General features: G+C 41.4%; 1 protein-coding gene across 4 annotated transcripts in view; it reads right to left on the minus strand.

The window, feature by feature from the left end:
* Positions 1-27,193, minus strand: part of GAREM1 (GRB2 associated regulator of MAPK1 subtype 1) — a 205,870-nt gene that overhangs the window by 33,023 nt on the left and 145,654 nt on the right. For all 4 annotated transcript variants that reach the window (XM_045458960.1, XM_045458959.1, XM_045458961.1 and 1 more), the window contains one exon: positions 10,647-10,777. In XM_045458960.1, coding sequence (XP_045314916.1) covers positions 10,647-10,777 — 131 coding nt within the window. The remainder of the gene's footprint in view (positions 1-10,646; positions 10,778-27,193) is intronic.

Consider the following 27,193-nt stretch of genomic DNA (forward strand, 5'->3'; position numbering starts at 1 on the left):
TCTCCTGAATAAATGCTCTTCCTCTGGCAGTTGAGCCAGTCTCCTCTGGTTTCCACAGATGTGATTTATTTGCATAATTTCTTTCTTTTTTTCTTTTTTTAAGAGCAAAAGAAACAATGCGTTCTGTCTAAGTGCTTCGGTATGCGTGCCTGCTTAACATTTCCAGTTTCAATGTTTCCTGAGAGGAAGTAATTCAAAGTGTGTTATCTAAACAACTCTAATAGGTCTAATCCAGGAAACTATCAGGGTTTTACTGTTCATAATACCATTCGGAATTAATACCCCATGGTCAAGCAACATTTTAAAACACTGATATAAAGTTTTACACACACCCACACCCACAGACAGCTCTGGCAACAGATAATCTGTTTTCTAAGAACAGTTGTTCTAAAGATCAAACATGTTACAGAGGTCAACATTTCAACTCTTGAAAAAAAAAAATCAGGATTGATCTGACTGCTAGATCAAATAACTAATATTTGATTAGTATTAGGTCATTTCCCCCCAAACTTCAATTTTTGTATCTCTTTTCTTTGGGGAAATGGCAGAAAATGAGGAACAACAGGCATGAAGAGTTAAGATAAATGTCAATCCTGAGTGTTCCTCTCTCTTTTTAAACAGGAAATAGGGCAAGGAGGAGAAGTGCGCGGCAATGATTTAATTTGCAGTGGTATGGCAGAGGGCTTGCCAAATGGTCGTTTTCCAGACAAGGCCTCAAAACCTCAGAAGACCAACAACAACAAGAACAACAAAAATCAAAGCCACTGGGCTATCTTCAAACACTGACATAATTAACCTCACAATTGTATCCAACTTATCATTCTGAATGACTCTTGAAAATAAAGGACATCTGACTCATGGTAAAGAAAACATGCAATTAAAAAATTTTTTTTTCTTACATCTGACAAAATTTAGATTGACCAATAATTGATAATTTCTGATCTCTCTGGAATATAGTCAAGAACAAGGCAGTGAGCTCAAGGCCTCTGATCAGCCAAAAAAATATGATGTTAATGTTAGGGCTTATAGAAAAGCCTTGAAAGACCATATCTCAGCATGCTTACTCCCCTATAATAAAAATTCCATTCAAACTGTTACCAGACCACAGCAGAATAGAAGTGGAAATTAAAACTGATGGTTAATTAAGGCAGGTACTCTAACCAACAAAAGGCAACAATCTTACCGAGACCGTAAAACACCCAATTCTCGGGGTGGAAGGTCTCTTCATGCAACATCTCGGGAGATGGAGAGAAGTTTAACTTTTGTTCAAGTACTTCTCTTTAAGATGACAGAAAAGTATTATATATTTTAGGAAACAAACGAAATTATAGTTCTTTTTTGGACAGAACTTCGGATAAAATTCACAGCTCCCCCCCAAACCTGGCTAACTAGAATTACTTGCACTTGAAAGGTTCCAGAGAGGTAGAAAATGCCAGAGCAAATAATCCCTATTCGTTTTGAAAACTCCCAAGAAAAACCCACCTCTCTGATTATTACAATCCTACAACTTGGGGAAGAGATGCTTCTTCTGAATTGTCAAGACAGGCACTAGGCATGGTATTTTAAACTAGGAATGATGGTTACACCTGAACTACACTCTTAAAACAACACGTACACCCACAAAATTCCCCCAAAGAAGTATCACTTTAGGACGACCATAGGATGGCCGACAAATGCAGAACAAAGGCAACTAGCAAGCTGTTTTTGCCCGAAAGACAAAATGATCAGGAAGATGTCATAGAATGAAACAGACAAGAGTAGAATCACAAGCAGCCTAACACCTCTCAATTAATGTATTTTCAAGGCCTCGTCTGTAGTTGTTCTGTTAAAATGAGTAAAGAGAGTAGCATGACATATGTTTCACTTGTTAACTACTTTATACATGGAAATAAGATACAGTCCAACTAGTTGGCACAGGGGGAAGAGCTTTATTTCATCTTTTTCAGATGGCAGCTTAAAAAAGGGTAACTAATATGTTAAGATAAAAGGCACATGAATTGCCTCATATCTATGAGTTGGGGATAAAACCCTAGTGGATTCTCAGTAACTTGGAAGCCTTGGAAAAAATCCAAAGTTCAGCATCGAGTTGCACGAGTCACTCACGTTAAACTTTAGAACTCTCCTTATTTATTCAATGGTGCATTGAAGCCATGTCAGTGTATCTTTAACGCTGCTTCAAGCAACAATGCAAGAACCCAACTGTATGTAGCCTTGTTTCTCTGATAATACTGGTTAATACTTTAAAATTTTGGGGCTAACCCTTTACAGAAGTATTTTTGTTGTGGTTCAAAAGGGTTCACTTAGATACATGCTGCACGGATGCTGACAGTAAGTTAACTTGTAGGATTTTCTCTTTTAAATGCTTGCGTCAGGAAAGATCTAAAAACTTACATGTGTAACACTCATACTGTTGCCAAGTCCCATGTGTGAGACCACAGGTGTTCCAAAGTACAAAAGACAGGAAGATTTGGCTAGGTAGTAATTATTGGACACCTTTGTTTGGATTTTTAAATAAGAAAATGAATTAACCATGCAAGCTACTGAGTCAACGTGAAAGGGTATTCTGATCACAATTGTGAGCCTTATCTGAAATCCACAAATAGCATTTGGGGGAGCACAAAGATGACCGGATTGAATCAGGAGACTAAGCTTTGCTGCTAAGTAGTTTTGTGGCTTTGTGCGAATCAATGAAGTCGGCTAACATCTGTTTCTTAGTTTTCCTATTTGCTAAAAGGAGTAGGACTCAGTGTTGTGTTAAGGGCATTTCCAGATCTAAAACGTGACGATTTTCAAAACCGTCTGTAAACTTCCTAGTCCTGTGAGATTATTTATAATATTTTATCATTTTACTCTCGGTCATGTTTCTCAGTATTAAGCTCAGTTAGCATTTAAGTCTCTGAATCTTAACAGGATTTTTTTTTTTTTCCCTATTAAAAAAGACAACGCTGCAATCCTTCTCCACCCATTAGGATAGTTTTGCTGCTAGACATTATCACCTCTGCAGAAAACAGGTGCCAAACCCAGTAATCACAAGCCAAGATGTAGGTGACAAGAACGTCAGCTCGCTCTCGCCCCAGACCACATGGCAATGGCTCTGAAGAGATCTGTGCAGGCAGAGGTGGTGCCTATGCTCCCGCTATCACTGAAATCTCACAATTCCCCAGTGGGACGTTTTCCCCAGTTGAGACAATGCAAACTTGTTATTTTGCCTCTGGGGAAATCTATGCTTGGAACAGCTGAAACCTTGGACTTCACTAGCTGGAATGAAAATAGCAACATTATAGCATCCAGATTAGGGTATTTGGACTCTCTCTGACTGGAGAGCACTAATTTTAATGAATGTCGCTTTTGGGCGACAGCAGTGAAGCCAGAATGTCTCTTCCACACTTAGAGATGGCAAGCTACCCAACGCCAAACTGAAGGCCATCTTTTCTTCCCTCTGCTTATGTCTCAGTAAAGACAGAACTGAAATTAGGACTGAATTTGTTAGTCATTATTTTGATGGCAGAAAGTGTATGTGTGGGAAAATTTTTCATCATTACTGGGCTGAGTTCAAAAGGCTGGAAAACATTTGAAATAATTCACTGGGTACCAGCACGATAAGTTTCCAAAGAAGTACTTGAGGTGAAGGGGTATTTTGAAACAACAACAGTTACTATGTACTGAGGTTTTATTTATTTATTTAAAAAAAATTTTTTTTAAACATTTATTTATTTTTGAGACAGAGAGAGACAGAGCATGAACGGGGGAGGGGCAGAGAGAGAGGGAGACACAGAATCCGAAGCAGGCTCCAGGCTCTGAGCCGTCAGCCCAGAGCCCGATGAGGGGCTCGAACTCACTGACCGCGAGATCGTGACCTGAGCTGAAGTCGGATGCTCAACCGACTGAGCCACCCAGGCGCCCCTGTACTGAGGTTTTAATATAAAGTCCAGGGTACAAAGTACTAAATAAAGAGTAAGTGAAATAATCTGTGCTGGGAATTCTTTTTTTTTTTTTTTTTTAAATGGGAAACCTAATTTTAGTATGATTTTATGTTCTGAATCAGGGGTTGGCAAACTTTTTCTTATAGGGCCAGACAGTAGTAATTTTAGACTTGCATGCCATATGGTCTCTGTACAATTACTCAACTCCACTGTTATATTGTGGAAGCAGCCACAGACACCGAACATATATGTATATGGATGCAGTGGCTGTGTCCCAATAAAGCTTTATTTGCAAAACAGGTGCCTTACTCCAAGGCTGTGGTTGGTGAACTCCAATACTAGTCACTTGCAAAGCACGTTAGTGCCATTACTTCATGAAATTCTCATGAAACGTTTACGAGGAGGGTGGAATCACCCCCATTTTGCAGGTGATGACACCAGGACTGAAGGGGTCATGTGACCTTTCTGTGTTCATAGTCAATGCCTGGACTTGGGGTGTGAACTCAGCTCCAAATTCAGAGCCTGAGCTACACTACGCACTCCAACATGCTCTTTAGATCCACGACAGCTTGTTTAAAAGAAGATGTATGCCTGAAAATTGTTGGGTGGCGATTTTTGTTATTAAAAGGTAGAGGAATGAGCCTTCAGTTGGGATGGCCAACTGAAATAGGTCATCTTCTGACTGGAAAAGAACATGACAATAGAGATCGTTGATGAACAACTAAAAGAAACAAGAAAGAAAATGCCGGTTACAGTTAAAAACAAACATGCAGTAAAGCAGGTAAAAAGAAACAAAACTCTCACCACAGGAACCAAAAACTGAAATGGATAAAGGAAACAGTGTGAAAGAGGCAGGTGACTGTTGTTTTAGAAATATCGAATGCCATTAGCTTTGGAGAGATTGGAGCCAATGTACACAGATAATGAGCAAGAGGTTACCTGCCCACATATTCTTTCATCTCCTTCACCATCTCACTTCCCATTTTCTTTTTTTTTTTTTTAATGTTTATTTATTTCTGAGAGAGAGGGTGTGTGTGTGCATTCAAATGGGAGAGGGGCAGAGAGAGAGGAAAAGAGAGGATCTGAAGCAGGCTCTGTGCTGACAGCAGAGAGCCCGGCGTGGGGCTCGAACTCACCAACCGCAAGATCATGACCTGAGCTGACGCTGGACGCTTAACTGAATTACCCAGGTGCCCCTCATCTTCCATTTCCTACCACCTTAGTTAGATGCTCCAACAGACATAGATTTGAAAAAAATAGCTACTCCTGTCATTTCCTATACAGCATTACCACCTAAAGTTTGATTTCAAGTATTTTATTTATTTTTTAAAGTTTATTTATTTTTGGGAGTGAGAGAGAGAGAGTGTGTCTGAGCAGGGGAGCGGCAGGGAGAGAGGGACAGAGAAAATCCCAAAGAGGCTCCATGCTAAAAGCATGGGGCTCGAACCCATGAATCATGACCTGAGCCAAAATCAAGAGGTGGGTGTTCAACTTCCTGAGCCACCCAGGTGCCCCCAATTTCAAGTATTTTATATTCTACGACCACTCCAATCTTGCATATCACTTTCTTAACCAGTTCAGAAGTTCCTTAACCCCATATTAGGACTCCTAGGTTCTCACTGGGGTGATACTTCTTGTATTCACACTTTTTTTATCCAGTGAGGAGTCCACGGCTCATCACTATCTGTCACTCTAGGGCGTACTTCATCCACACTTTTTCTAATTTCTGTTACGCTCACCTAGTACAGCCCCAGCTCTGATTAAACGCAACGCTCTGTCTACTCTGTATCTGCATCCTGGAAGCCAAAGATGGCTGGAAGAAAACAGCTGGTGCTGAGTAGTCTCACTTGAAACTTATACCTGGACAAAACTCTGGGACCATCCTACTGTGTACTTCCCTGGCAAAAACTTACTTTCGGATCTCGGAGCTGACTGTTATTTTCTTCCTGTCAAGGCTACCAAAGGCTTCCATTTTGCTGGATTTCACAGTGAGTTCCAAGTCCTCTAATCCAATCACTAAGTAACATTCGACACTGTTGCCCCTTCCTCTTTGAAACGCTTTTTGTCCTGTGGCTTCTGGAACATCCATCCACATGCTTCACCATCTTACTGTTACTCCTTGCAGTCTCTCCTGGACCTCAATGCAGGGGTGTTCCAGGGCTCAGTCTTTGGTCTCTTCTCTTCTTCTCTTCTTTATCTAGTCTCTAGGTCAGAGTTTCCTAGCTTCGGCACTACTGACATTTTGGGTCAGATCATCTTTGGTGTGGGGCTGTCCTGTGCATTGTAGGGTTTTTAGCAGCATCCCTGTCCTCTACCTGCTAGAAGTCAGTAGCACTCACCCTTCCTCAATCAAAATTGTACCCTGACATTGTCAAATGTCCCTGGGAGGAAAAAAAAAATCAGCCATGATGTAGGTGAACTCAACCTGTCCTATGGCTTCAAATGCCATCGAGGAGCTTTTGAGCCACAAATGTATACTCCAAGCCCATTCCTTGCCCCAAGCTCCAAACCCTGTACATCTCACTGTCTCCTTGATCCCTTTATTTGGAGGTAGTATTTCTACTTGTACATATATTGTCTGCCAATATATATCTCAACTGACTATAATCTCAAGTGTTTGCATGTTTATTAACAGTGCCTAGACGTGCAGGAAGTGCTCAAAATATATTTGCTGTTTAAAGAATTAAACATTTAATATATATTAATTCATTTCATGCAGTTAATGATGGGGCAATCAGGCAGATAATTTCAAGCACATCAAGGCATCTTTTAAAAACACATTTAATTTTAGGGTGCTTGGGTGGCTCAGTCGGTTAAGTGTCCAACTCTTGATTTCAGTTCAGATCATGATCTCATGGTCCTGAGTTGAATCCCACTTCGGGCTCCACTCTGACAGTGTGGAGCCTGCTTGGAATTCTCTCTCTGCCCCAGCCTCCCCCCCCCTCAAAGAAATAAATAAATCTTAAAAAACAAATCTTAAAGAAAAAGGACAATTTCAAGATAAAAGGAATGGCTTATTTTTGATTTCTTAAAAGTTATCTCTATGCCTAACGTGGAGCTCAAACTAACAATCCTGAGATTAAGAGTCACACACTCTACCAACTAAGGCAGGCACCCTGGAATGGCTTATTTTTAATTTAATTATTTTAATGTTTGTTTATTTATTCTAAAAAATTTTGATGTTTATTTATTTTTGAGAGAGAGAGAGAGAGCATGAGTAGGGGAGGAGCAGAGAGAGAGAGAGAGAGAGAGAGAGAGATGCACACACACAGAATCCGTAGCAGGCTCCAGGCTCCAAGCTGTCACCACAGAGCCCAATGCGGGGCTCGAACCCACGAACTGCAAGATCATGACCTGAGCTGACGTCGGATGCTTAACTGACTGAGCCACTCAGGTGCCCCAATGTTTATTTATTTTTGAGAGACAGAGAGAGACAGAGCATGAGCAGGGGACGCGCAGAGAGAGAGGGAGACAGAGAATCCCAAGCAGGCTCCATCCAGGCTCTGAGCTGTCAGCACAGAGCCCAATGCGGGGCTCGAACTCACAAGCAGTGAGATCATGACGTGAGCTGAAGTTGGACGCTCAACCCACTGAGCCACCCAGACGCCCCAGGAATGGCTTATTTTTAAATAAACTTGTGCATAGTACTAATCCTAGCCATTAACTTTTGTTAAAGTTCTGCTACAGTCTTGAAAGTAATAACACTATAGAGTTCCCATTCGTTTTCAACCCCTGTTCTACTCCATATTCTTATTATGCTTCATTTCTATTTGTTATTATAAGTATATATGACTGTTTATACAAACGTTTCTATTTTTTTATTTCAAATAATAATTGTGCCTTTTGACTCTCCAGATGCCAGTTAGCTACCAATTCTTAACTGTAAGTTATTTCTTGAGCTGTTTATCCTCTTGGTCTAATTTCTGCTGTACCTGAAGCGGAGAGTAGAGGGTGAAGTTTTGAAAGGAGGCCTGAATTCCGTTACCACTTAAAACATTGCTTTATGGATAACATCTATAGTTATATAATATTTAACATTATACATTTAATAGTATTTATTTATAACAGATGTATTTATGAGTATGTTGTACTGCTGTTGCTTTTTTAAGTAATCTCTACACCCGACACGGGCTTTGAACTCACGACCCTGAGATCAAGAATTGCATGCTCTACTCACTGAGCCAGCCAGGCATCCCTGTTGTACTGTTTTTAATTATTTTTCTCCCTCTCCAAGCAAAGTAGTAACCAGGCACACCATTTCCTTACCCCCACTTGGCTCTCACATTAAGTACTGTGTACATGCATATGCACATTATGACCAGTTCTTAAAGACCATGACTTCCAACACTTTATTTTTGAGGGGTCCAAGTGGTATCCAGACATCTTTTCCATAAATCTCCTTGGTTTATTTATTTACTTGGGTGTTTATTCACTAAGCACACAGACTTTTGTGTATTTCTTTGTGCAAATTTCCTGAGGTTCCTTGATCAATTCTTCTTTGAATATAAGTGAACGATGTCTTAATGATTAATGGCAGATGGATGTGATAGCATCTTAAAACTTTGTAAGTAATAGGGGCGCCTGGGTGGCTCAGTCGGTTGAGCATCTGACTTCGGCCCAGGTCATGATCTCACGGTTCGTGAGTTCGAGCCCTGCGTCAGGCCCTGTGCTGACAGCTCGGAGCCTGGAGCCTGCTTCGGATCTGTGTCCCCCTCCCCTCTCTCCGCCCCACCCCTGCTTGTGCTCTGTCTCTGTCTTTCAAAAATGAATAAACATTAAAAAAAATTAAGAAAAAAAAACTTTCTAAGTAATAGACTAGAGGTATTAAATATTCATGTATGGAGAGCACAGGAACTCAGCCCAAGTCCAGGCAGCTCTATGGACGCTGTAAGCTTGAATTCTGTACACTTACCCATTTGTCTATGTTTCTGAGCCTTTTTGGGTTTTTTTTAAGAAAAATTGTGATAAAATATATGTAACATAAAATTTATCATCTTAACCATTTTTAAGTGTACAGGTTAGTAGTGTTAAATAGATTCATACCGCTATGCTGAATTTTTAAATGGCATCTCTATTACATATGTTTGAATAAACAGAGTCAATCATGATATTCTGTAAAAAAAAACAACAACCCATCAAACTGTATTGATTTCAGTATTATTCTTTCAATCATTGCTGACTTCATACAAATTCACACACAAAAAACAGCTGCTAGAGGCATTTAAAAAAATCTTTTACAAGAACAATATGCTGCAAAAGACTGAATGTTGTTTTAATACTTGACAAAATCTTTAAAAAGTCTTAACACATTTTTATGCTTGATTTCTCATGATTTATCAGCAAATGCATTGTTTTAAGAAAAGAGTTTAAAAGTATTAACTTTCCTTTCTAAATATTTTTTTTTTCCAATTTAGGTAACTTTAGATATAAGTTTTAAGGAAAGGTTTACATCTTATTGAGACAAGAATCAAATCGTATTTGAGTAACTCCTCACCTATGAATCTTGGTATGTTTACAACTGAGCATGTTCTCATAAATCTTCGGTGTAAGTTCAAGACTCATAGACTGAGCTACTCAAGGCCTTAAAAGTTATAAATATTTTTGAATACAAGCATAATTTAGCTAGTTAGGAATTTAACAGGACACAAAATCTACCCATTTTAATAATAAAACCAAAGAAAGTGGAGTAGCAGCTCTATTTTAGAATTGGAAGAATGACTTGGCTTAGCTGACCAAATGGGCAGGGCCACTGTTCCAACAGGGAGGCTGTCTTAGACATTTCCCCCCTTTCCTGAGGAGTGTGGGTAGAGTGAGTCACCCACAAAGACACTGTTGCATTCTTGGACTAAGATACCCTGCAGTCTGTTTTTCACATAGAGTGGATTTCTAACAAACGGGCATCTTGCCCCCAAAATATTGAAATGTTTACCGAACATGACTTAGTTGGACTTCCTGATGAATGAAGGGAGGTTAATGCTTTCAATGTGAACATTTTCTAGAATGCTGTAGCAAACGTGTGTGTTTTTGAAGAAAACACAATGGGTTTACAGGCAATAAGGTTGGGCCTTGGTGACAGGGATTCTCTGGTTAGTCCCTCTTCAACAGCAAGTCTAGTCAAAGGAGCTCGCTCATTATGCACCACGGGACAGAAATGTCCCATTAAGAATGCAAAACAAATACAGCACAATAAACACAATCTAGCTTTTCTTTGATGACCAAACATCAACAAATACATACAGGGCAATATTCTATATATCAATTTTCCCTCTGTGTACTGATATAGATAGACTACAAATAATGGAATGAATAGAAGCTGATGTCAGGGCACACTCTGGAAGATTCTCCCTTTTTCTTTAAGTAAGTGCTCAGTATTAGTGTTGTCATATGCCTTTCGCTTGCTCCCACAAGTGGAGCATCCAGGCTTACAGAAGAGCTGGCCAAACAACTGTTACATATTAGAGAATAAAGCCCAAATTAAAAAAAAAAATCTTTTGATCTGCCTCGACAGTTGTTCTAGCAAAAGATAATGTTAACACAGTAACCTGTTGGAGAGATAGGTCATCTACAGCACATGCAGTTCTTAAAAAGACCAGTTTGGGCCACTGACACGAATCCATCAGATGGAACTCTCCTATGAAGCACAGGGGGAACTCACTGTGTACACAGTGACCTGAAAGTTAACTTATTTCAGGGAGGATAAATAGTCGGTTCTTCTAGAACTACCTTCACGTTGAATGTTATTTCCTCCATGACGTACACGCGTTCAGGAAATGCTTTAGCCACCTCCTCCACACTGTTGAAATATTGCACTGGCTCCTTTATATCCCGGTCTTGTTCCAGCAGCTTGAATTGCCCTAAAATACACGATAAACGGAAGAGATGTGAGATGTTTACGCTGGACAGCTGTCACCGTGGCGACAGCATCCCCTTTCTTTACTCCCACTCTTCTTTGTTGAAGGCTTCTGATCACTATCATGAGGGGAAAAAGTTACCACGGCAGAAGGTTTTCTTGAACTGGGATCTATATTGAAAAGTCAGCTTAAAAATGAGTACAAACACATATGTTTTCTCCTTTGCATCTTTTTGTTCACATCAAGAGTTTATTACCAGATGACCAAAATCAAACTGAATGGATGCTTATTTGTAATTTGATCTCAAAGTGAAAACTTACTCTGTTACAAATGATTGCTCAGTTTGTTTTTGATAATAATCCCCTTGTCATTTAGTTGTAATTAACACCCACACATGCTATGTTCTAAAAGGAAGGCCGAACGCCCCAGGGCAACTAATTTGTTTAAAGTAGTATTTCAAATTTTTGCAAGTAGGACAAAATAATATAGCGGACCTTTGGCTCCCACAGAATTGATATCCTTGGTTTCAGCAATATGTGGGCGATGCTGAGGGCGCATGAGCCGCTGTAATTTGTGGTGTTTCTGCAGCACAAGTGTGAAGCCTGAGCAGGGCAAGGCTGGGCCAGGGGGTGAGTGGGCCTGGAGAGGAGCCAGTTCCATCTACAGCAACATGTGGCTTCCTTCTCTCTTTTTTACTGTTCCGCATAGAGTTCATGACAGTAGGATATACCATTGTGGTATCTGTACTTTGGGGGAATTGTGAAGAACTTTGAACATATTCCCCAAAATGTCAAGGATCTATTATTGTTCATATACTTTCAATATTTATGATACTTCTGCTTCATTCTAGGAGTTGTTTTCAGTTTAGAATAAGACCGTATGTAACCAAGCCAAAGACATAGTGTTCTTAGCACTCATTTTCTGAATGCTGTTTACACTATAACACTTGAGAAACTTGAAAAGGAATTAAAAGCTATAATGAGGCAGATCTCTCAGCGTGTGTCTACAGGACACCGGGCAGAAACAGGGAAACTTTCATTCATACTCAAGACATTTTTTTTTTTTTTTTTGGTAGCATCTACGGTGGAGGCATCACTCTAGATGCTAGACAGAAGTCAATGAAGAGACCAGGTGAAAATCTCTGTCTTAAATCTTACACTGTGGCAGAAGACAATGATAAACACGAAAAATGACTAGGGTATGTAATAGGTCAGGAGGTGAGAAGCGTTATTTTTTATTTTATTTTATTTATTTTTAATTTTTTTGATGTTTATTTATTTTTGAGACAGAGAGAGAGACAGAGTATGAACGGAGAAGGGTCAGAGAGAGAGGGAGACACAGAATCTGAAACAGGCTCCAGGCTCTGAGCTGTCAGCACAGAGCCCGACGTGGGCTCGAACTCACTGGCCGCGAGATCACGACCTGAGCCGAAGTCGGACACTCAACCAACTGAGCCACTCAGGCGCCCCGAGAAGCGTTATTAAAAATAGGGCTGGGTGAGGGGGACAGAGAGTGCAGGGTGGCCAGCGTAGGTATGGCTGAGAAGGTGACCTTTGACGTCACTGGGAGGTGTGTTCTCAGAATTCTAACCGTAGCTTACTCAAAGATCTGTGGACAGATGCTGCCCGCTTGGCATGCTGCCAGTGTGGCCGGAGCGGAGTGAGTAACAGGTAAGAGGGACGAGAGAGAGAGTCAGAGAAAGAACAGGTGGCCAGATTGTGTACAGTTCTGAAGACTTGTAATTCTTTATCTGAGTGGGATGGAGAGCCGCCGTGGGGGGCGGGGGGTGTGGACGAAGAGGTGATCTATCCAATGTTGCAGAAGGACCACTGTGGCTTCTGTTTTGAGAACACTGTAGAAGTGCAAGGTGTAGAGGCTGAGACAGCAGTTAGGAGGCTCCTGCAATAATCCAGGTGTGAGATGGCAGGGGGTTGGAAATGGCGGGAAAGTGTTACAAATTTGGCCTGAGCAGCTGAAGGAAGCCGGGTTGGAGGGGTAGGGGAGTTCAGTCTGGGATGTCTATCAGACATACAGAGATATCCCAGAAGTTCACAGATGATCATGTAAGTGTGGAGCTCAGAGGGAGGTCTGGCTGGAAACCCAGGAGGCCATCAGCACACTGATCTTTAAAGCCATGGCACTTTGATGATGAAGAGCACAGGCTTAAGTATAGACAGAGAAGACATCTAAGGTTTGAGTCCCAGGAGACTAAGAAGGACTGGCTGGGGGAGTAAGAGGCAGATCCAGAAGGGGTGCATTCTAGAAGCCACGATTTGAGCACTTCAAGAGCGAGAGCGATGTCACATGCCGTTCAGAGAGGACTCTGAAATGAGGGCTAGCAACGGTCGGCTTTCGCATCTTGTATTTAACTGGGGACTTTGACAGGAGCAGTGGAATAGTTGGGCGGAAGCCTGACTGAGGTGGATTTAAGAGAAGGGAGAAGTGCGAATAACAGGGATGGACGGCAGGTGATGTTTGGGGAGTTTTGCAATGAACGGGAGAAAAGACATGGGAGTGCTAGTTAAAGGGAGCGCGTGGAATGGGATCAAGGGAGTGTGTTTTTTTTTTTTTCTTTGTATGATGGATGCTCATGGGAATGACCAACGGAGGGACAAGCAGATGAAGAAGGGATTACTGGAGCATGTCCCTGGGTATAGGAGTGGAGGGGCTGGGCCTCAGCAGGAGCCCACCTGTGAGAGCTCAGTGGGAGCTGGTAGCTCTTTTTTACTCCTTCCATATTTCCAGCAAAAGTCAGAAGGAAGGCATCAGCTGAGAAGAAGATTGAGATTGAGAGAGGAGGTGTGGGAGGGCTCAGGAAGGAGGGGAAGACTGTAGTAAAGTCCGCTGAGAGTGAATGACCCACCATGACTGTTGGACAGCCATAAGTTCCCACTCGAGGCTCATGGTCATGAACTAAAAGTGAAACCAAACAACAGGACAGTTGTACGTTTTTCTCCAGACAGTGTGCAAAAACAGGGGCTGGTCCAAAGTGGGCAGAGACTTGGGATTCAGCCGGGACTGTAAAACTGCCAAGTGAGTATGAAACACAAAAGAGGGGCAGAGGAGCCAAGATGTATGCAAGGGAGTGAACATAATATCAGTCCGTGGAACTTGAGCTGGACCCAACATCTTGGGAGGGAGGAACGAGGGTGAAAAGTAGTGGAATCAATGGCTAGTGGGTTCTGATGGAGTCGATTTCCAAATCCTGGATGGAGTGAGCTCAAGAGCCAGGCAGAGGAGTAGTCAGAGTGGAAGGCATGCAATTTGAGAAAATGGAAGCATGCAGCTGTTGGCGATGACACAGTCTAGAGGGCAACCATGGGAGGTTAACGGTTGAGGTGGTGAGAAGCTAGAGAAACTGAGAGGCCAGGGGTATTAGCAGGATCGTATATGTATGCACTGAAATTCCAAGAATGAAGACAGAAGTAATGCTGGAGAGAATGGCAGTGAGCCAGGAGTGAAAATTACGGACAAATGAGGGAGGGATTCTAGGCATGGTAGATAACTGTAACACTGTTGGGGTAGTGGATGAGACAGTCTGAGGACAAGAGATTAAAGCTGAGAGTTTCTAGGGAGGGGGAATTAGAATGGTCAAGGGAGCCCCAAAGAACACAGAAAACACTCACATCCTCTCAACTTTGGGGCAAAAAACAGAGCTGCCACCCGAGAGGGCTTCAGGGAAGTGGTGTTTTCAGGGCATACCCAGGTTAGGGTTTAACAAGATACAAGTAATTTCAGAGAAAACTTTAAGGACATAGGGATTTTGCTAGTGATGGACCTTGAAGGGGGAGTTTAACAGGGGTGGGTGATGTTGGCAATGTAGAGAATGCACTTAGTTATAATGTAACAGCTCATATACCTTTTAGAAATATGTAGGGGTAGAGGCACCTGGGTGACTCAGTCCGTTAAGCGTCTGACTTTGGCTCAAGTCATGATCTTGCGGTTTTTGAGTTCGAGCCCCGCATTGGGTTCTGTGCTGACAGCATGGAGCCTGGAGCCTGCTTTAGATTCTGTCTCCCTCTCTTGCTCTACCCCTCCTCCCATCATGCTCTCTCTCCTTCTCTCTCTCTCAAGAATAAACATTAGGGGCGCCTGGGTGGCGCAGTCGGTTAAGCGTCCGACTTCAGCCAGGTCACGATCTCGCGGTCTGTGAGTTCGAGCCCCGCGTCAGGCTCTGGGTTGATGGCTCGGAGCCTGGAGCCTGTTTCCGATTCTGTGTCTCCCTCTCTCTCTGCCCCTCCCCCGTTCATGCTCTGTCTCTCTCTGTCCCAAAAATAAATAAACGTTGAAAAAAAAAATTAAAAAAAAAAAGAATAAACATTAAAAAAATGGAAAAAAAATATGTAGGGATATGAATATTTGAAAATATAGTCAAAATATGTTAGATTATACACTGAAGTATGTTCGATTATATATTATACATATATGTTAGATTACATTCATAAAAACAACAGAATTTTAAAAATTATAGGGATATCAATACCACTTATTTAAACAAATTCTTTTTTTTTATTTATTTTATTTATTTAAAAAATTTTTTTTTCAACGTTTATTTATTTTTGGGACAGAGAGAGACAGAGCATGAACGGGGGAGGGGCAGAGAGAGAGGGAGACACAGAATCGGAAACAGGCTCCAGGCTCTGAGCCATCAGCCCAGAGCCCGACGCGGGGCTCGAACTCACGGACCGCGAGATCGTGACCTGGCTGAAGTCGGACGCTTAACCGACTGCGCCACCCAGGCGCCCCTTATTTAAACAAATTCTGCCTCCACAATAAAGCAACCTTTTTGTTTGTCTCAATTCTACGTAGTCTTTGAAAAAAAACCAATTTTTTTTAAGACAGAATCTTAAGCAGGCTCCATGCCCAACTTGGAGCCCAACTTGGAGCCCAACTCAAGGTGGGATCTCACAATTATGAGATCATGACCTGAGCCCAAATAAAGAGTCAGACGCTTAATCGACCGAGCCACCCAGGCGACCCTCCTTGTACAAATTCTTAATGATTATGAAGTATCTCCAATATAATCTCTGTTCCTTCCTATATTTTCTGACATTTCCCGACACGATACATTTATAATGTTTGCACAGCATTTCATAGTGGATTCAACTATTTTTCTGTTCTTAGTCTGAGTTAGGCTAGGACTGACTTAAGTGCAAACTCTGCCACTTACAAGTTTTAGAGAGTACTAACAAATTAGTAATCCGTCTGCGCTTTGTTTCCTCACCCATGACGTGTGGACACTGCAAAGGGCTGTAGCGAGGATTAACGGAGATGATTTTAAGTACTCAGCACAAGTAACCAGTTAGCAGCCCTCAGGTCCCTTTCCTGTTCTCAAGATGCACAGAGATTTTCTTTTCTCTTTTTCGCTCACTTTTGTGGGATGAATTTTCTAGAGCAGGATTATTAAATCAAAGAGTATCACACAATTCTTTGTGCTTAAAATACCTGGCTATCTAGCCTTCCAAAATCCCTAAACCAATTTATATCTCTATGAGTAGCCAATTTAGATTTCTTCCATGGACATCCCAGTTGGACCACAATCTTGCCAACCTTGAGTATTCTTTTTTTTGTGTGTGTATGTATATATACACACATATATATATGTATATATATATATATATATACACACACACATATATATTTAAGTTTATTTGTTTTTGAGAGAGAGAGAGAAAGAGAGAGAGCGCCATGTGGGGGGCGGGGGCGCAGAGAGAGAGAGGGGGAGAGAAAGAATCCCAAGCAGGCTCTGTGCTGCTACCACAGAGCTGGATGCGGGCTTTGAACCCACAAACCGCAAGATCATGACCTTGCCAGATGCTTAACCGACGGAGCTACCCAGGCACTCCACAGTGAGTATTCTTTAAGTTAGATAAGTCAGTAGGCATTAAAAAGCATCTCTTGCCTGTAATGTGCCATTTCTTTGGAGATCAGTAAAGTATTTGAATTTTTCTTGTGCCAATGGCTGCATAAATGTATAAAAACCATATTTGATGGAGTCCAAATTTCTTTTAACTTCTAAAGACATATATCTAAGGGTCTATCGGATATTTATCTTTGCAAGTCTAATAGCACCAAATTCAACATGTCTAAACTCAGGAAAGCACAGTGAGATGTTTACCATTCTTTTTTGGCATTAAGCCTTTACCATTATTTTTACTTTTATTATTATTACTTTTATTTTCATTACATCTTTAAAATCCTGAGTATGTTTTACACTGTGGCACACCTCAGTTCATAGCAGCCACACTGCAAGCACCCCATGTGGCTAGTAGTGGCTGTACCCGATGGTGCAGGTCCAGAACATCTCTGCATTCCTTTAAAACTCTGATTTCAGTGGCGCCTGGGTGGCACCGTCAGTTAAGCGTCTGACTCTTAATTTCCGCTCAGGTCATGACCCTCAGGGGTTGTGAGATCAAGCCGTGAGACGGGCTCCACACTGAGCTTCCATGGAACCTGCTTAAGATTCTCTCTCTCCCTTCCCCTCTGCCTCCCCCCCACCCCAAACAGAACAAAACTGTGATTGCAGATACTGTTCAAGTCCTTTATCAGGTGACAGAGTACTCTCAGAGGAAAAAAAAAAAAGTAATTCCTGGCAAGATAGGAGGTTTCCACTCATGAAATGAAAGCATTAGAACTTAAAAAAATTTTGTTTTTTTACTTATATTTTAGAGAGAGAGAGTGCATGCACATGTGGTAGGGGCAGAGGGAGGGGGAGACAGAGAATCCCAAGCAGGCTCTGCACTGTCAGCCCAGGGCCCAATGTGGGGCTCGAACCCACAAACCGTGAGATCATGACCTGAGCCAAAATCAAGAGTCAGATGCTCAACTGACTGAACCATCCAGGCACCCTGAGCCTTAGAACTCTTACATTTGGTTTTCCTTGCCCTGTTGTCATGATTGCTGATATTCTGTTTCATATAACAGAGCCTGGGATTCCAGATATAACTACCTCTATCCCTTTAACACCATTTGCTTCTCTCCCAATTTGGGGGCTTGTCCTTCAAGCAATTCTTTAGTTATTTTTCTATCGTGTTTGTGATCTTACATTATTTTAGCAGCCTCAGACATATTGTGGCTTATGGTCCAAATGAATAATCATAATTGGTATGGCTGTTGCATCAATATCAAGCTGAGTAAATTCTCAATTTGTAGTCTCACCTGGGTTTGTCACCTCTGTTGAACAGAAAGACCTCAGAATCACATGCACATACGTGGGGGCACTTACAAGAAACTATTCTGAGACCAATTAACATACACAGATGAAAGAAAAAATAAAAATAAAGGAGCAGCTAACTATGACCAAATTTTGGGGCACCTGGGTGGCTCAGTCAGTTAAGTGTCCGACTTCAGCTCAGGTCATGATCTCACATCTTGTGAGCTCGAGCCCCACACTGGGCTTTGTGCTGACAGCTCAGAGCCTGGAGCCTCCTTCAGATTCTGTGTCTCCCTCTCTCTCTGTTCCTCCCCCCCTCAAGCTCTGTCATTCTCTCTTCCAAAAAGTAAATACACATTATTGTATTTATTTTTAAAAATTAAAAATATCACCAAGTGTTTTAACATTTGAACATACTGTACATCAGAAAAATAGACTCTTTTCATCCATTCTTTAATGTTTGTTGGTCATCCAACAGTTAACTTCCCTTTCCTTCGTTCCATATAGTTCCTTCAGGTTATCTTGAAAGATTTTAGTTTATATGTTTCTTTTTTTTTTTTAAGTTTTATTTATGTAAGTAATCTTGAACCCAATGTAGGACTTAAACCCATGGCTCCTCCAACTGAGCCAGCCAGGCGTCCCAAGCTTATGTTTCTTTGTATACATATATTATTATTTTAAACATTTTCCTGTCATATGTTTAATGATCTAAAACCATATTTTTTAGTTTACATTTCTTACACCCTACAAATGCTTTCAAAATCTAAATATACCAAATGTCTTAATGTAAAGTTTTAAACAATGGGTCACAGTATATAAGCGACTTCTTACTGGGGGGGGGGGGGGCGGTTACCAAACTTGTTCTGTAAAGATTTTAGGTCCCATGCGCTAAATGGTCTCAGTTGCCACCAGTCCCGTCTGGCGATGTATCCCGAAAGGAGCCATATACAATACATAAACTGGAGCAGCTGCGTTCCGACCAAATTCAATTTACAAAAACAGGCAGCAGGTCCGATTTGGACTTCAGGCCACACAGTTTGTTGACCTCTGTCCGGCTGGAAAGAGTAGAAAGTATGGATCGGGGTAGTGGCAAGAAGACGGGATATTAGAGTGACAACGACCAGTCTTCATATCCCAACACGCGTAAACAGTTACACTGAGGTCTCTCGTAAGATGCCTTGTGAGGGGCACATCCCAAGCTGACCCTTGTTTATCTCAGAATGGCAGTTCTTCCTTTCAGTAGGAGTCTAACACGAAGTCTAAGCCGCAGAGGTGGATTTATTAGAAGAATCCAAAGGACCGGCGAACATGAGTGGCTACATTCTCTCACTGTATGTTAGAAGACCAATTTGCTACGGATTTTTACTTAGCTTCTATTCTTTTACAAAAGAATATGACGCTCGCAGATGAGTCAACTTTAAAGTACTCTGGGAAAGATGCTGAGCTCTTGGCATTACTATATTCCCTGTGACCGCTGTGGCTTGTCAGAGTCAAAGCCTGGAGACAATCGAAAGAGTGAAGAGCCAGTTCCCTGCCAAAATGTGAAATCGATTTACATAGCACATATTCCCACAACCCCCACACGAAGGAACTAATTTTTTAACAGACCATTTCATGAATAACAGAGTCTTTGTGCCACCAAATAAAAACATTTGGAGATTGTTGAAACATCTGTTCTGAGATGTTACTGTCAAACTTGGGTCTTGGAGAGGAAGGAATACTGTGTTGTTTTTCAACAGTTTTGGTGATTTCAAAACGTCTCCATTGTTGAGAAGCATTCTGGCTCAGAGCGCTGAAACTCGCAGGAACAAATTCAACACCAGTGACATGCACGTCAATTATAGCTTAAATAAATTTACGATAATATTGAAAACGCAAAGACTGGGACTAACTGCACTGCCTTCACGATACACTTCTAAAACTATACTGCATAATTAATATGTTGAGAAGAACTGTCATCCAGAAAATATCCATTTCTGTGGGTGTGTCCTTCAAGATGATCACCGTGATTGATCTCAAAGGATGACATGTGAAGCACAGCTAAGAGGCCAGAGGTCCTCCCGGAGGCATCTAAGTTTCAGGCACCTGTAGGATGCTAGAAGCTATACTACGACACATTCTCCTTTGCCTGTAGGGAAAAGGTCAGTTGTCGCAAATGAAAATGGAAACACACGACGAAGAGAAAGCAATAATGCTGAGATGCACAGAGATAACGGGGAGTCAGAGGTGGTCAAATTCAGGTCTGTCATGTTTGTTACTGGCAGGGAAGTTATGGTCAATGATCAGAGAGAAAGAAGTTCTATGCCATTGGTGAAGACGGGGCTCCCTGTGATTCGTGCTTCTCGGGTCTCCATAATTGCTGACAACGAGCATGCCCTGTGGTAAATCTTCTTTTACAGCTAAGGTTTTACCGTTCACCACCCCTTCGGCACAGGGGTCAACTTTATGTGTGTAAATAGAAAGAAATGGAATGAGAGCTGAGGCCTCTCTAGTATCTATCTGTGGGACCATAAGTCAAGGGAACGTTTCCCTCATTCTGGGAGCAGAAAAAGTTGCATAAACTGGTGCAAAATGATAAAACAGAAAACAAAAGCAACAAAATCGGCATCAGAACATCAAAGCAACCTTAGAATAGATAAAATGAGCAGAAACGGCTACGAAAACGGAAGCCTGGAAGGTTGAAATGCCATGACTGTATCGATGTGATTCAGTGTGGCATCCCTGGCACCGAACTCACATGGTATATAGTAGGTGCTTATTAAACAGTGAATGAATGAATGAATGAATGAATGAATATATTCTTCTCACTTCTCTTACCTCTTTCAGAGACAGGCCAGCAACATTACCTGCTCTCAATAGGTCTGTTGTGCTAATGAAACACAATCTAAATGGTTCAAATACCTGAACTTTAAAACCAATGGGCCATTTCCAAATATGAAGGAATGAACAATCCTCCAGTGATAGAAATAATAAACCAGTTGCCATTTTTCAGGAAGCAAATAAACCTGGTCAGGAATCTGCACTTATACTCAAGATTTAACTGTACAAATACTCTTGTATTTTTATCTGTACATATGCATGCAGGCTAGAGTTTCCATAGGACTGAAATGTAAAAAGTAGGACTGCCAGGTAAATGATATGCAATATATTATTTTGAACGGCACCAACCAATATAATGCCCTTTAAAAACTTTATGTAAATGTTTACTTCCACTAACAAGGTATGAAAAGTCGTTTACTTAAACCCTTCACCAAAACCGTTAGCGTTCGAGAATAATTTAGCTTCCCGTTTCTTGAGTAAGGTGAAGAGTGTTACAGGTTACTTAATATATGTAATTGTCAAAAAATGCACATAGCACCAGAGGGTAGAGATATAGGGTGAAAAGTAAGTCTCCTTCCCAATCTATTTCTCAGATCTCTTTGCAGAAGCTGGGCTATCATTCTCTTGTACATCCATCATCCAGAGACAGTATTTGACACAATCTATCTATACACACAATGTCACTTTTTTCAAAACATATGGTAGCATTCTGTACAGTTACTTCATCATTCCACAAAAATCTGTCTCATTCTAAGAGCTGCACAATATTCTATCACGTGCGAATGCCATAACTAATTGAACCAGTCCCCTATTGACGGATATTCAGATTTTTTTCAATCTTTTGCAGCCAATGATACTGAAGTTAATATCCTTGTGCCAAAGTAATATTGCATACTTAATGCAAGTACACTGGTGAGAAAATAACTAAATGTCAAATCGCTGTGCCAAAAGGTAAGTGCATTTTTATTTCTGATAGATACTGGAGAACTAACCTTCATAGAGACTGTGCTCACTTACAGTTCTAACCAATAATGTGGTTCCTCATACTTTTCCTAACACTTTATTGCCAAATTTTTCATCATTGCCAATTTGGTAGATGAAAAATAGTACCTTCTTGGGATTTTAATTCCATTTTTCTTATTATAAAGGTGGATCTCATTTTTATGATAATTAAGTTGTTTATATTTCATATTCTGTGAATTTTCTGTTCCCTCTCGTATTATCAATTTTTGAAATTTCCATTAATCTTGAGCATAATTAATAAAACAAAAACACAAACTTGAAATACAACACAGCATTTCCTGTCCTAAAATCCAATTCCTACATTGCTTCTAGTTAGTTCCTAAAATTATCATGTTTTTGGAGGTGGGAGTAGAAATAGAATTGGGGGAAAAGGAGTATCAACCCAAAGGCTCAAAACATAAAACCACAGAGAATAGCGATTAAAGCCAAAGGACAGAAAGAAATCATTAGCCAAAATATAATGAGTTTCACCATAAATTATCTGTAGGTGCTTCTATTTACTTCTCTACCTAAGATTATACAACACAAAGTAGTCAGACCATTAGTTTCAATTCTGAAACTGTCCTTGAACTTAACTAGACCTGGATTCAACACTGAAATCATTCTATTTCACACCAGACAAATGGAAACCAGGAAAACTGCATTTTTCATTGTATCTAACTGGCCAGTTGCTTCTTCAGAATTCTCAGAAATTTTCTGGGGCACCACTACTGTAAACATGATGGAACCTATAAAGGTCTTAGATTTCAACATGGCTGCTGACCAGTTAATGTGGAAATCTTGGAGTCATTTTTAGCTTTTTTTTCTATTACCATTTTTCTCCTAGGTCTTGCTCTTTCGTCCCTTGCAATCCTTCTCCCCTCAGCATTCACTGCTACTCTTCTGGTTTTGATCCTCATCACTTCACACTAGTATTATAGCTTCAGGTGTTAAGGCTATCTTCATTTCTGCCCTTGTAGTATCCCTTTGCTCATCTTAAAACAGCCTGAATGGATTTCATCTCACTCAAGAACCTCAGTGTTCAATGCACACTTGTAGAATAAACAAACGTGTAATAGCCCTTCAATTTCTAGCCCCACTCAGGCTCCTCTGCCTTAGCTTTCAAGTCCCTCCATAATCTCGCTCCACTCTGCTTCTGCAAGCGTTTCCCCCACCACCTGGGCAATCAATATCATTCCCTCCCTCTCTGCCTTTGTCCAGGCTTTTTTCTCAGTCTGGGCAAAACTATGGATCCTTTTAGTGCCATTCTAAGTTCTGTGCATGACCACCTTCCTCCCTTATTCTACTTCTTCTCCTGCCCTCTCAGCTCTCCTGGAGGAACCCCTCTATCATCCTGGCTCCAAGGACCACCTGAAGGCTAACGACACACCAACCTTCCCTCCAGCCAGACCTAGCCTGAATTCCACATCATGCTACATCCTACTTGGTGTGCATCTTCAACGGCTCTGCCACAAAGGCCTCAAAATTGCCAGGATGCAAAACTGAACTCATCCTTTTAACTTCTTAAATTAAAAAAAAAATGTTTGTTTATTTTTGGGAGAGAGAGAGTCAGAGAGCAAGCGGGGGAGAGGCAGAGAGAGAGAGGGAGACACCGAGTCCGAAGCAGGCTCCAGGCTCTGAGCTGTCTGCACAGAGCCCGACGCGGGGCTTGAACTCATGAGCCGCAAGATCATAACCTGAGCAGAAGTTGGTTGCTTGACTGACTGAGCCACCCGGGCGCCCCTCATCTTTTCACTTCTTGAACCAGGCAGCCACCCAAGTGAGAATCCTGGGTGGTCATCCTTGACTCCTCCCTTTCCCTAATCTCTCACATCTAACTGTTGTCAGTTCAACTCCATTCCCCTTCCCGTGTCAATCGGTTCCTCTCCATTTCCACTACTACCGTAAGTTCCCAACTGCATCATCTCCCACTTTGGCCAATTTTCTAGTTGATTGCTTTGCTCCCTGACTTCCATTCTAGGAAACCATTCTTTACACTACTGATTCCAATTAAAATCTAATCATATTTTAAGTGAGGATCATTTGCAGAGGATATTATTTGCAATGGGACTATTGCTAAGGGTGCGTGGGTGGGCTGCAGGGGAAACACAGTGATAACCTGGGAACGGTGTCAGAGAAGTACCACCATAGGCATGTAGGGACAAGGGAAGGGCCTAGATACTGGAAGGAGAAAGTGATGTAAGCAAGGTCACCCTGAGAAGGGGAGACACAGCTGCCTCCTGGTGATTCAAGGGAGAAAGCCAGAGAATGAAAGACCTGGACCTCACTTTCTTCCTGCCCATCTCTTGCTGGGGCTATCTAGCCACTGGCTGAACTTAACTGGAAATCAAAGAGCAGGAAAGTCTGGTGATTCAACCCTACAGGTCATCCTCTGGGGCGGCAGAGAATGGATTGGGATGTTTGCCCCTCCATCCTCTGACTTTGGTGGCTCTCTATCTACTCTAAGTTTCACTTCTTAATGAATACACAGGCCCGCCAAGATCTGGCCCTCGCTTTCCTCTCAACATGCTAAAACCCAACGAGATCCACCCATAGGGAACTATGCCTCTTTCTCATACTGAACTCCTCATATGGAATGCCTCTCCTCTATTCCCTGGTTTTGGCTTCTCTATTTATCCAGAATCAACTCACCCACCACCTACTCTCTAAAAAAAAATCTTATCCCAGGTATATAATTGACCACACTCTTTAGTGATCTTACTATCTGCTCAGAGATCTTTATCCAAGCATGTATGATATTTTATATTGTCCTTATTTACTTACATGTTTATGTTTGTACACTAAACTCTCTAAAGAAAGCAGGGGAGGTGTCAATCACCATTTTATTCCCAGTGCCCAATACTGTGCAGGACACATAGTAGGTACTTAATAAATGATGGCTGAATGAGGGAATGAATTGAAGCATTAGTTCAAACCCAGTCATCCGTGAAGTTTTCCCTGACAACCTCAGTCCATGCTAATCTTCATCTGTCTTTATTACCAGAGTTTAACGTTTAATTATTCCCCACCTATTTCACCTTTTTTTGTATTGTTTTCTTAGTTGACCACAGGTGCCCCGAGAGCAGAAATCGTGTCTTCTGCTTCTCTGACAGCACAGTTTAAGTCCACCCTACAAACATAAAAAATGCTTGCTTTGAAGAGTAGGTGTTCAGAAGCAGGAAAAAAAAAATTATATTTTTTGGAGTCTGAAGATCAAGTACTTACATGACCAGGAAAGTCTTGTAAACTGGTAAAATTGATAAAAAGGTGGAGACGGTAATCTGATAGCTCTAGCACCTGCTGATTTCCAGAGGCAGGAAATCTGGATTTTTATGTAAACATGTCCAATTTTTAATGGTTTTCAATGGTTGGCTCAAATAAAAATCTCCTCTAATGCAGACACTACTCTCTATTTTTGAGAGGAGGGTATGGTTATTGTGTTGAACAAGGGCTTCTAACATCACTGGTCTAGATGATGCTGTATGTAAGTATGTGAATATTGGTCAGGAAATGTTCAAGAAATTTAGGTGGTAAGTCTAGGCTCTTGGAATGCTTCATTTCTCGCTGAAATGATGACCTTTACTGAGAGGCCTCTCTTTACAGCTTTTTGTGTAAGAGTTATGAGCCAGCTCGTGTAGGTTGACAGCTTTCGTGTAAGTTGACAGCTTTCTGTCATGACATATCCTGAGTTCCTACTCCTGCCCTGACAAATACATTCAATCTGAAAACGTAATAAAGGATGGTAGGTCCTGTCTGCCTCTGAATGCCAGGACACGTTAAATGCCAGCACTGGTAAGGATGAGAAGAGACAGTCACATACCAAATGACCAGCTTCTTAAGAAAGAGACTCAACAGGATATGGAAAGACAAAAAGGAAAAGAAAGAGGGGTCTGAGCCTCTGGACCTGAGCCATCTCAGGACACCTCTTCCCAGCCAGTCTCTCTCTCTGTCTTCTCACTAATGTGCAAGCCCACACCTACAACCACGCCCACACACAGTCTCACTCAACAATCCATGGGGCGGGGGTGGGGATTACTGGAGACTTGACCTATGAGGAAACTGAAGCTGGCAGAGATTAAGAACTGTGCCTTGGTCACAGCAAGTCAATAGCAAATCAAGGATGGGAACTCATACGTTCTTACCCTAAGCTCACCTTTATTTTGCTGCTTCTCCAAATTAGCAATACCTCCCTCTTTAGGATGAGGTCAAAGGGTAAGAAGCTGGCTATGCTTTGTGTGTTACTGAAAAAATATCCTGAAGTTAGCAGGATCATTTACTAATTCTATATGCAGCTTTGCTGCATATAGACCTTGGCCATTGGTTGAATAATGACCTTGGCAATTGGTTGAATAATAAAACAGGTCTTCTATGTGTAACTTAGGGTGACCAAAGCATGGAAACAATGTCACTGATCATTTACCCCGTTCTGTGGAATCAGAACCCAGCCACTCTTTTTAATCTCTGGCATTGTACTCATCACCAGGATGAACAGTTGCATCTATTAAGGATCAGACGCCTATGGTAAAAAAAATAAAAATCAAAGCTCGGGCATCTGAGTAGCTCAGGCTCAGGCCACGATCTCACAATTCGGGAGTTCAAGCTCTGCATTGGGATCCATGCTTACAGTGCGGAGCCTGCTTGGACTCCTCTCTCTCTCTCCCCCTCTCTCTGTTCTCCCCGGTTAGCTCTCTCTCTCAAAATAAATAAACTTAAAAAAAAATTTAAAAGAAAAATCAAGGTTCTAGTAAGTAAAAAGTAACTTTGAGGTAGGATGCTTTTGGAGAGATATAAAATAGTCTATCCATGTAAGAAATTAAGAATAGCAAAAAAAAAAAAAAAAAAAAAAAAAGTTCCAGAGAGGGAAGGAGGCAAACCATAAGAGACTCTTAAATACTGAGATCAAACTGAGCGTTGATGGGGGGGGAGGGGAAAGTGGGTGATAGGCATTGAGGAGGGCACCTGTTGGGATGAGCACTGGGTGTTGTATGGAAACCAATTTGACAATAAATTTCATAAATAAATAAATAAATAAATAAAACAGAAACATTTATATTCAAAAAAAGAATAGCAAAATAAAGCTTTAATTTTTTTTTTTTAGTGTGCTGTATGCCCAGTGTGGGGGGCTTGAATTCACAACCCCGAGATCAAGAGTTGTGTGCTCTACCAGCTGAGCCAGCCAGGCACCCGGCTTTAGTTTAAAATCATGTAGTTCAAAAAGTGAAGAATCAAAAAAGAAAGGTGAATAGAAAATGGGAGGCAGGGAAGAGAAATGAGGAGAAAGGGAGATAGGGAAACAGAATTAAGAAGAAATGGGACACAGAAATTGACACAAGAGAAACACGTTAGACACAGATAAGCACAATTTCAACCCAGACAAGGGAAAGGAAGTGCCCACCAACGCAGACGGGCAAAGTGTGGATGTAACAACACAGCCAGACGTTAAA

The sequence above is a fragment of the Leopardus geoffroyi genome, chromosome D3, assembly GCF_018350155.1.
Source record: "Leopardus geoffroyi isolate Oge1 chromosome D3, O.geoffroyi_Oge1_pat1.0, whole genome shotgun sequence".
Taxonomy (NCBI): Eukaryota; Metazoa; Chordata; class Mammalia; order Carnivora; family Felidae; genus Leopardus; species Leopardus geoffroyi.